This window comes from Podarcis melisellensis (genome assembly GCF_964234715.1).
Source record: "Podarcis melisellensis genome assembly, chromosome: 4".
Classification (NCBI taxonomy): Eukaryota; Metazoa; Chordata; class Lepidosauria; order Squamata; family Lacertidae; genus Podarcis; species Podarcis melisellensis.
Genome location: NC_138531.1, coordinates 47587153 through 47598223, shown reverse-complemented (window position 1 = coordinate 47598223; position 11071 = coordinate 47587153). Strand labels below are relative to the sequence as shown.

The 11071-nt window shown below is 42.3% G+C and overlaps 1 protein-coding gene across 2 annotated transcripts; it reads right to left on the bottom strand.

Annotated features, from left to right (window-relative positions):
- Positions 1 to 1777: 1777 nt before the first annotated feature.
- NYX (nyctalopin) lies at positions 1778 to 9620 on the bottom strand. Of its 2 annotated transcripts, XM_081908993.1 has the most exons (3): positions 8959 to 9620; positions 8469 to 8532; positions 1778 to 3695 (listed from the first exon to the last, which is right to left on the bottom strand). In XM_081908993.1, exons 2-3 carry the CDS (start codon positions 8488 to 8490, stop codon positions 2293 to 2295), a joined length of 1425 nt encoding a protein of 474 aa, XP_081765119.1. In that variant the 5' UTR covers positions 8491 to 8532; positions 8959 to 9620; the 3' UTR covers positions 1778 to 2292. The 2 variants fall into 2 exon arrangements, with proteins under 2 accessions (XP_081765119.1, XP_081765120.1); XM_081908994.1 differs by lacking the exon at positions 8959 to 9620 and having other exon boundaries at positions 8469 to 8876.
- Positions 9621 to 11071: the final 1451 nt, after the last annotated feature.

The window sequence follows — 11071 nt, the reverse complement described above, 5'->3', positions numbered from 1 at the left end:
GGGTAGGGATGATGAAGGCAAGGGCAAATGGCTTACTGACCTGAGTAGCCACTGCCCATACCATAGCAGCTGTCCCTGCCCATTTTAATTTTATTTACCTTATATATACTACATACCCTGCTTTGTCCAAGTCCCTTCTATTTGGTGGAGAGGACCGCTGGCTTGCTCTGCACCTGTGAAGAGTCAGGGGCTTGCCCCCTCCCCTCCCCCTCCCTTGAGTTCACCCACAGCCCAGTGGACAAAGTCTGAAGGAGAGCTGAAATGACTGGATGTAATGAGACAAAAGCAATTTTAAAAACAAAGATCGTGACAAGTAACACTACTTAGTAGGAAAATCAGAGTGGGATGTGACTATTGAAAAAATTAATTGAAGTGAAAATGTAATTTTGGGAGAGATCACTATGAGAAATTAAAAATTTTAATTCATGTCATGCTTGTGGCATCAGAATGTAACAACACCCCTGGTGGGAAGGCCATGTATTCAGACATTTTGCTTCCAAAAGCAGTCGGCCAAATGTCTCTGGGAGCTCAAAAACTGGACATGAAGATGGTGGTGGCCTTCTCTTATTTTTTTATCTCTAATATACCCATGTATTTTGGAAGTATATTGCGTCTGAACATAGAGATTGTTTAGCTATCACAGGTAAAAGCTGTCAGTATGTCAATTCAGAGATACTTTTTTTAACCCATCTAAACTAATGGTGGTCAGCACACCTCACAACTGTGAGTTCTGTATGTTCATTATGTGTTGTTTGAAGAAGAATGTTAGCAGCGTTTCTTTATAAAGCTGCCAGAATTTTATTTCCCTTGTTTCTGGGAAGTGTGGCTGTCATGAGGGGAGAACAATTCAGGCCATGGCACTCCAGCTAATGTTGAGTCAAATGAGATAGGTCAGCTTTGGAAGCAGAAATGATTTTGGCAGTGTCAACATTTGTGGCCTTACAGAAGCAGGTCTTCTGTAAAAATGGGTGTGACAGCAGCTGTGGGAGCAAAGGAGCAGCTTGACTTAAACTACATTTGTGGCTCCATCTTGGTAAAAGTCAATTGCCTCCATTTAATCCAGCATTCTTTTTTCCCACAGAAGCTAGCCAGTTTATAGTTAGGACACGAGTGTGGTGCCCCTCCCGTGTTGTTGTTTTTTACTTCCTAGCATCTGATATAGTAGTTGTTATGTATTGAAGTGCTCACCCTGGCCACCCAGGGGTATTGTGTATATAGTTTTCACTCAGGTCCACATCACTTAATTTCGGCAGGAAACCCTGGGTGGTTGTTGTTACAATGTGACAGCTGGCTGGCTATAAAAGCAGGCCAGCTGAGCTGTGTTCAGTTCAGTTCAGTTCCAGCTTACTTATAAAGAACTACTTGGAGGAATCTTTGTGTCGTCTGCTTTGTCAACCCACTACTTAATAGTAGTAATTCCATTTAGCTATCATGGCTGTTAAGAGGAGCTTCCATTGCTGTCCCCTGAAGATAATGGAATGGGACGGTGGCAGTTATTAGGCCTCTCTCTCAGCACTACCAGACTCACAGGCATGGCGAGTACAGTGTGCGGTGGCAATGGTGAAATGCTCTCCCCACAGTAAGCAGAGGAATCGGGACTAGCAGAGGAAGTGAAAAGTCTTGTTTAAACATGGATATATATTTGTGAAGTGTGATTATAAAAAACATGGCAGAAAAAGGGAAAAACCCATCTCCAGTATCTGGATTATTATGCTTTAGTCTTGCTAAATAGGTTCCCATCAGGTTCAAGAGATTCATACAGAGAAACTGATCCCTATGTTTTTCTGATCCTTTTAATAGCTGCAGAACACCATCACCCTTTTTTGTTCCATGACAATAGCATCCTATATGTAAGAACCACCAGAATGACTTGCCAAATCCCTTAGTAAAGCTGCAAGTCTTTTATCTAATTTTTTCAGTACATATCACCATACATATTGTTTTCTGTCATCCTGATTGAGCTATGTCTGATTATAAAATATGAACAGCAGTCATGTTCCTGCCAACCTTATTTCAATTCAGCGTGAATTTGGATTAATTTTACTGCAGCTGAGGGACTTTAGAGTCACTCTTATGGGAGACTAATGACAGGAATCACACTCACTAAGTGCGACAGATTATAAAATTATAAAGCGCTTTATAAATGAGTTCTGCCCCTGTGAACCTAAAGCTATTTTGAAAGATGGTCCCAAAGTAGATCACTAGGTCTAAATATGCACTAAACCACAGAGACCTTTTGGACCTGATCTATGTCTGAAGGTGGTAGCTTAACATTCTATCCTGTACAAAACACTATACAGAGGGTATAGAACTTCTAGTAGTTCTAAACAATATCCAAAGATTTAGATAACATACTAATCTGATATTGCATTCCCCCAGTCCTAAAGATGCCTCATTAGTCAATCCATCTAACAAGGTTGTGTTGACAAAAGCTTCTGTGGTGTTTCCTACTTCTTCCGAAAGGCCCTTCTGGAGCAGGAATTTAGAGATAAGGCTGTTGAACTTGTTCTCTGTGGTAGATTGTGGTTCTGCGGTTGCAAAAGGATTGTAAGTTGTGGCATTTAACTCCTCTGGGTCAAGACAAAAACCTTCAGGCGTTCTCTCGAAAGAAACATCAGTTAAGTCAAGACCAGCCACAGAGGACGGGGAGGCACAAGGAATATCCCTAACAAGTCTGTAGTTCTCCATCCATTCCTTCAGCCACTCAATCCTGCAGTCGCATTCCCAGGGGTTCCGGAAAAGATAGAGCCTTCCTAGGAAGTAGACAGGTTGGAAGACTGAGAAAGGCAAGGTGGTTAGGTTGTTACTGTTCAAGTGCAAAGACACCAAGCTTATGAGGTTTTCAAAAGCCCCTTCCTCAATGTGGCTAATCCTGTTCCTGTCCAAATACAAAACTTCCAGCTCTAACTGGTCCTGGAACCACGTATTAGAGACATTTCGAAGTAAATTGCCACCAAGATTAAGCATGTTGAGACGTCTTAGGCCGTCAAAACAGTTCTCAGGGAGGTCACTGAGGACATTGTCATTTAAATAAAGATACTCCAATTTCTGACAGTATTGAAAAGCTCTGTCATGAATCACGTTTATTCTGTTATCTTGTAGATTGAGATATTTCAGCTGGGTCAGACCCAAGAGAGAATTATAAGCCACAGCTTCGATCTTGTTTTTCTCCAGATAAACATGGGTCAAATTCTCCATCCCTCGTATCGCTCCTGGAATCCTTTTGAAGTTGTTCTGAAAGCAAAAGAGTTCCTGAAGGGCTGGAAGCTCTATAAAAATCCTGTCTGGGATGTTGAAAAGATTGCAGTCCGCTAAGTCCAGTCTGACGAGCCTCTTGAGTGAAATGAAAGTCCTTGTGTGCAAATACTGAATGTATTCATTGTGGGCCATTTTTAGTTCCGTCAAGCTGGCTAGCCCTTTGAAAGCACCAGGAGTGATGAAGGATATGTTGTTGTGGCTTAATGAGAGAGATCTGAGGGATGGGAGGGTACCAAATGCCCTCTCAGCAAGGAATTTGATGCTATTTTTATCCAGGTTAATAGAGTAGGCCTCACAGGGAAACTCTTTAGGGATCTGTGTGAAACCAGCACGGTCGCAAAGAATGGCACAACTCCTCTCTTGAGTGCACACACAGCTGGTGGGGCAGGAGCGGACACAGGCCCACACACAGTGAACAGGGGGGATGCAGAGAAGGACTGGCAAAGAAGTGTACCAGCAAGGGAAGCGGGGGAGAGAAAGAGAGAAATCAGATATTAGTAAACACTCACAGTATCAAAACACAATATTCATATAATGAATGGATCTTGCTTACTACTATTAATAATTAATAATTAATACCCCGTGGTTTCCCCAGCCACTCTGGGCAGCTTCCAACAAAAGATTAAAAATACATTAAAACATCAGTCATTAAAAACTTCCCTAAACAGGGTTGCCTTCAGATGTCTTCTAACTTTCAGGTATTTCCTTGACATCTGATGGGAGGGCGTTCCACAGGGCAGGCGCCACTACCAAGAAGGCCCTTTGCCTGGTTCCTTGTAACCTCACTGCTCACAGTGAGGGAACCGTCAGAAGGCCCTCAGCCCTGGACCTCAGGCTGGACGATGGGGGTGGAGAAGCTCCTTCAGGTATACTGGGCCAAGGCCATTTAGGGCTTTAAAGGTCAGCACCAACACTGAATTGAGCCCGGAAATGGACTGGAAGCCAATGTAGGTCTTTCAGGTAAATTGAGTGACTAGTTGCTGAGAATGAAACACCAGCTGTGGAAGGGTCCTATTAAGTTTCAAGAAGCTGATTTACTTTCGCAGAATCTCAATAAGCTCTTCAAATTATGTGGCATGAGAAAGCTTCGCTATCACATCCAATAAGTTCTTCTTTGGGATCCTTTCGAGGGAGAAACTTGCCCCCAATTTACATAATGAAGGCATTTTCCCATCCTCTTCCCATCAGTAAGTTTTCTCTGTTCCTGTGAACTGTATTTAAAGGATGCAGCTGGAACTAAGCCTAGGACTCTCGATTGGGAGAAGGGGAAACTGAAATTATTGGTTGTGAAAGGGGAGGCTTCTCAAGTGCACACTGCAGGCAGGTTAGCCATCAGGTCATCATGGCAGGTGAGAGTTTAAAGGCATAATATTACAGGGTCCTTGTGTCAGCTTATCTGCTCACAGAGCCCCACATTTTCAAACATTGGGCAAAATTTTTTTTAAACACAAGTTAATGGAGTATAAGCAGTAAAAGCTAGCAGGTAGCACTCTTTGCAACCAAACACAAACATGTGGTATTAGGCCAAAAATGTACTCGGCTTCGAAGAGCAAGCTACAAAAGTGCAAAGTCTAATTAAAACGAGTTCACAGTTTTGTCTTCTGCCCTCAGTGGGACAAGCCCTGCAGGTAACATCCTTTGCTCCCAGACCCTTAATTTGTGGGATCAGTGTGTTGGTTACACATCAAAGACCGGATTATATTTACTGTAACTTCATCCAATTGACCACTTTTAAACAGCTATGAGAAGAGATTTGCTTGAAATATTCCTTTGGTTCAGTGCCCATGTTTGAAGAAAGTGCTGTCCTCTCTCTACTAAAATGTGAAGAAGGTATTTCTACTAGTTTTTGTCCCCTTTAGAAATAAATTAAAAAATTGTCCAGTAACACCTTAGAGACCAACAAAGTTTGTTCTGGGTATAAGCTTTCATGTGCATGTCTCTAAGGTGCTACTGGACAATTTTTTAATTTTTTAAATTTATTTCGATTGTGTCAGACCAACACAGCTACCTGAATCTTGTCTCCTTTAGGTTACTATAAGAGGCTCCATGAGGAACTCTCTGGAGATCTCTGTAATGCCAGCACAATGACATAAGAAGGAGCAACAACTCCTCTTGCATGCTAAACTATTTGTTATCGTTTACACTTCAGAACTATTAAAAACCACTTCGCTTAAACGTTCATCATCCTTACCTTCCTGTTTTCAGTGTTCCTCTGTGGAACATTCCAGATTTGATATTTAAACACCAGATACCGCATGTGATCAAGTGGATTGACACATGCAACCACAACCTGCTACAGGAGGCTGTGAAGTTGAGCAGAAGAATTCCATCCCATGCTCCTTCAGTTATTTTTCTGTTCAAAATTGCTCCCTGCCTCTGAAGTGAAACATATCGGGCCCTCTGTTTTCCCTCTCTCTAAGGTGGAGAAAGATCGGGGAGGGGGGAGTTTCGAACAGAAAAGCAATTAGGATTGAAAGGGTTAAGTAGTTCCCTTTCCCCCAAAGTTCTTCTGCTCAAACTTGCAGGCTCCTTAGGCCTCCGTGACATAATTTAAGCATCGGTGAACAATATTTCGGGGGGGGGGGGCTGCATTTTAAAAATCCTTTGTGCTTTATGCACTGTGGAGATAGATGTACCAAACATCACAGATCTACTGTATTTTGCAAAGTGCCTCAAGAGTGCAGACAAGCCTCAACCAGCATTAAACTACTTAAAGGTGGAATAAAATGCTGAAATAAAGTTGTGTCCACACCTGGTACAGGAAGGTACTTAACCCCTTATAGAATGATCTGCACTCTTGAGGCACTTTGCATTTTTAAAATCCTTTGTGCTTTATGCACCGTGGAGATAGATGTACCAAACATCACAGATCTATTTTGCAAAGTGCCTCAAGAGTGCAGACAAGCCCAGGCCTGTTTGACATTTGAAAAGCTACCCCAGGACATTCATTTCATCCTCTGCTTACTGTATGAACACAGGTCAGAGATGGGCTGAATTTGTCTTATAGAATGTAAGGATTTGGTTTTCCTAGAAGACCAATGGGCTTTAAAGTGTGCATGCTTAGGATCTCTCGGATATGGTGTTCGGAGTGATCCGAGGAATGCACTCTTGCTTAAAAACAGAGAAAAATATATACAACACCTAGTGCACTGTTCTTGGGTTGTATCCAACATAGTGCTATGGCAGGGCACCATCAGTGCAAAGTTTACAACTAGCATAATAGGACTTCCCCCACTCCTGCCCCTGCTAAATCTGTTCAAAGGTTCCCCTCAATACTCCAGATTTGGGGAGGGTGCAAGGGAGAAGAAGAGGAAAGTCCCTTTGCACTAGCAGTAATCTTTGCACTGAGGGGATGAGTTAGAACACTATTCCACTATTATTATTCATTCCAGAAACCATCAAGTACTTGGACAAGGTGTCAGTGATGTGTCACATTCACTCAGGCAAATCCTAACAAAGCATCTTGCACTCAATGCTTTTTAATGACCTTTTAATGACTATCTGGAGAGGTGGAAATGTGTCCAAACTGACTGTCCTGATTTGTCGTTTGAGAATCATTTCGTGTCTAGAATTCTAGGTGCTGCTTGAAACTTGCTAATGGACTACCCCCAGAACAAAATACATTTATAAAGCAACATGTAATTAATAAATGTGTGCTTGTAGCCTTTCTAAAAGTCCTCTCTGTGAAGCTTGGATGCTACACACCCTTACTGAATAGTGAGCGGACAACACCTAATGATATCGAACTGCTTGCACAATGGAAATCAGCTTGTGCAACAAGACTTCCGATTTCCCTTCTCCCCACTGTGCTCCCCCCCCCCCCCAATATCTGCTTGAGGGAGACTGCCAACCCTCCAAAGCAGATTTTCGGGGGCACACAGGGAAGGAGAAACATAGACCCACTCGTGCTCTGCACACTTTTGCCTCTGCCCCACCATGGCCCCTTAAAAAGGGTCCCCATCCTTGCTCCAAATGCTGCTGGGACTCCAACTCCTATCAGTCATCACCAGCATGGCCAGTGATCAGCAAATGATGGGAGTTGTAGTCCAACAACATTTAGAGAGCTATAGGCTCCCCATCCCTGCTATAAGTCCACTCCTTAAAAGTTGGAATAGGAATAATCATTCAAGTACTTGGGGTGGAGGGGAGGACATTTTAAAGGGATTTAAAAACAACAACAGCAACAGCAACAACCATCATTTACCAGTATGTTAATAAATGGTAATAAACACTCCGTTCTCTGCTACACAGATGTATCTTTGGTACTTAGGAATATAAAGGATGGTAACATTAAGGCTTACAGCTGCAGTAAAATAAAGCCTGCTGCGTAACTCTTTCTGTTCATTTCCCCTTAACTAAAAGTCATCAACGCTAGTCTGTGTATTGTGTGTAGATATTGTGTATAGCTTTAATGACCACATTGCAATAGTCCACCATCAAAAATCATCTATCTGCACAGCTCTAGTCTACTGTTTATTTAGGCATTATTAACGCAAAACTGTGTCACCAAGAATTAAGTATGCATTACCTGAAGGGCTTAGCTATTCAATGCGAGAGAAAGAAGGATAAACTAAGTCAAAAGAGCACTAAACTGAGGTAAATAATCCCCCCCCACTGTAAACTGGATCCCCACTTTATTCTAATTTGCCTCAGTATAGCAGGGAATGGGCAGTGTTTTTCTTTTCCATAAAATTGTCCCCAATCAAAGTCACAAATTAAGCCGCACAAAATGCTGAAAAGTTCTTCAAATCCCAAATGTCAATTTGACATTTGTAGCAAGTGTCCATTTTAGGTATCCAAAGAAAGGAATAAGCTTAAAGGACAGCCGCCATACTATCTTTACACAGAAAGACAGTTAATACATAATTAAGTAGAGTCCACAGAGGGATACAATTTCCTCAGAGTTCATGGTCCATATTTCTCTTCAAAGAACCACAAACACTAATCAATATAATAGATTAAACAAAAGGGGAATTGCTGGTGTCCAGATATGACTGAAGTAAAAGGGCAGCATAGCAGAAAAATGACAGATGTTGTAATAATTGGCAAATGATCCAGTCCTGTACCTTTATGCTGAAAAATCTGACTCCGAAAACTGATAAATTCCCTGCAGTGGGTGCTTAAGATAAATTAACTCTTTCAAAATAAAAGAACTACACACTACTAGCTTTACTTGCTGTAAAATTTTGTGGAATGAAAAGTCTACTTACCATTTAAAATGATGACAAACATTACCCTGATTAGTTGCTTGTGGCATCTCAGGTCCTCCAAAATCTGAAAGCAGACCAAAAACAGGGAACTATGCCATACAGTTCTGATTTGCAATTGTCCTTTGCCTTTCTTTTTTAAAAAGTACTGCTTATAATGTTTTTTTCATCCTCTGTCTAAAAGCATAACTGATCTCCCTTCCGCTGGTTTCTTCCACAAACCTTTCCAACCAGCAACCCAATCCTTTGCATCTTTATTTTCAGAGTGAATTGGATTCCCTCTAAATTCAATGGGACTTTCTCCCAAAAAATTGTGCATTAGATTGTGATCCTACTTGCCCAAAGTCTTATAATACATCACACTGAAATATGAAGTGGACGGGAAATAATGAAAATGTATGGCTGTATGTAACCAGCCACAGATGCTTTCCTCCACCAACACCTACAGAATCAAAGTGAAGTAGAAAAAGGACTGGTTACCTGCCTCCCTTACCTGACGGGGGGATGTCTGTGTTGTCCTTTTTTCTTCTGAAGCTTGCGGTTAGCTCTGTTGCAGCATCTCTGAAAGGCTAGCATTTTCTCTGCTCTCAAAAGCTATCATTTAATGGCAGGAAAATCCTCTGTATCAGGGGAGGATTAGCAGAGACGGATGAGTTTGTCTTGTTCCATAAAGCTTCTGGATTGTTGACAAATCCATCAGCTTTTATTCCCCTCACACCCCCCAAAAAATCAGACAGGAGCTGGCCCTCAGCCATCGCCAGCATTACAAAAGGAAAAACAACCCTCGCCCAGTGCTAGTTACATAAGGAGAGGCATATAATTATGTTTGAGGGCTAGTTTATGATTTTAGCATACACAGTGACAGAGGAAGGCACACACCTGACTTCTCCTATCAAGGGAAAGTCTCAAAACTCAGCTGCCTGCCATAATCTGAACCACAACACAAAGCAGTGGAACTGGATCTACCATTGGGCTGAGTGAGGCAACCACCTCAAGAAGCAGATGCTGGGACAGAAATGTGTTTCCCCCCGCCCCGCCCCCGTCTTTGAATAATGCCCCCACAGGTGCAGTGGGGAAAATGCTGTCCAGCCACCAGGGCTGAAGTAACAAACATTTCTGGTGCCAGATGCTGTTCTCTTAGCATGCACTAGTTGCACAACCAACCTGCTGCATCATGCAGACTGTGGCCATCAGCTGCAGAGTCATGCAATTGGACTTTATTTGCTCTCCCAGCCCCAGCATGCCTTCCAGATTGGGCGAAGGTGGAGCAAAAGGCAAAGTTCTGTTGTTGAAACATTAACTTGCATGTTTGTGCTTTTCGGTGCATGTGCACCCAGTATTTGGGGGATATTCAGGCTTAAGCCTAATTAATGCATGAAAGGGTTAAGACCATAGAGTAAGCTGTCCTGCCAGGTTTAGCTAGGTTACTTCCCCTCACATTGGGAAGGTGATAAAGCCTTTGTTTTTCCATTCCATCATGCAAACTCTACATCTAGCATAGACCATGTGACTTAAGCAAGCCATCCTTGTGTATCTATACTTTAGGAACTTTCACGACTTTGGAACCCCAATCTTACCGCTTGTCTTTTCTGACTGCTCTACGGAAAAGCACATGAATCTGACCCTTGAAGAATTTGTAAGTAAACCACCTTTAACTTACCAAACCACATGGTCTTTTTCTATGCTAAGAGGACAACTTTAGAAGCAACCGAGGGGTTGTTTTAAAGGTCTACTGCGCCATCCACACTTTCCTTTGCTGTACGGTCATACCTTGGAACTTGAACAGAACCCGTTCTGGGAAGTATGTTTGACCCCCGAAACATCTGACTTCCAAAGCGCGGCTTCCGATTGGCTGCAGGAAGCTCCTGCAGCCAATCAGAAGACCTGTCAAGACATTCGGCTTCCAAAAGAATGTTCGAAAATGAGTCATTTATGGGTTTCAATTGTTCTGGAACGGGAACGTTCGACTCCAAAGGTGTTGGGGAGCCAAGGTATGACTATATTTAAATCTCTGCTGAGGTTCTCTCACCAGAGTACTTGCCCCAAACCCACATCTCAGGCATCTAGGGAATTATCTTTTTATTATACTGAATATATATTTATTTTAACCAGAAAAAGAAACCCACACTATTTCCCCCCCACCTGATGTACCAGCAACACAAGGCACAGCCTGCACCCACTTCCATAGTACATTAATACTAGTGCAATATGTAACAATGTTGTACGTAGTGGATTCACATCCCCTAAGAGGAATGTGAATCCACTAAGAGCCTTGTAGTACTTATTTCAGGGGAGCAGGGGACAGCAAGGTGTCAAGGGATGGATATAGTCAAAAATATATGGAGAGCACCAGGTTGACAGTGTATTAGAGAGCTGCCGGCCCTATCCCCAAACACTTTAGTTACTGAGGGGGTGGGTTAAGAGTTCTTACCATAAATACCCAGCCTATTTCAGGTAATTTTTAACTCAATGCATCATTTGTATGAGATGAATACTTTAATGGCTTCCTGGCAGACTTGTCTTCACAGGCTTTTATCACATCTTAATTTTGTTCCTTCTTCCATTGTTGTATCGTGCAATTACATTGTAAACTGCTCTGCTAAATT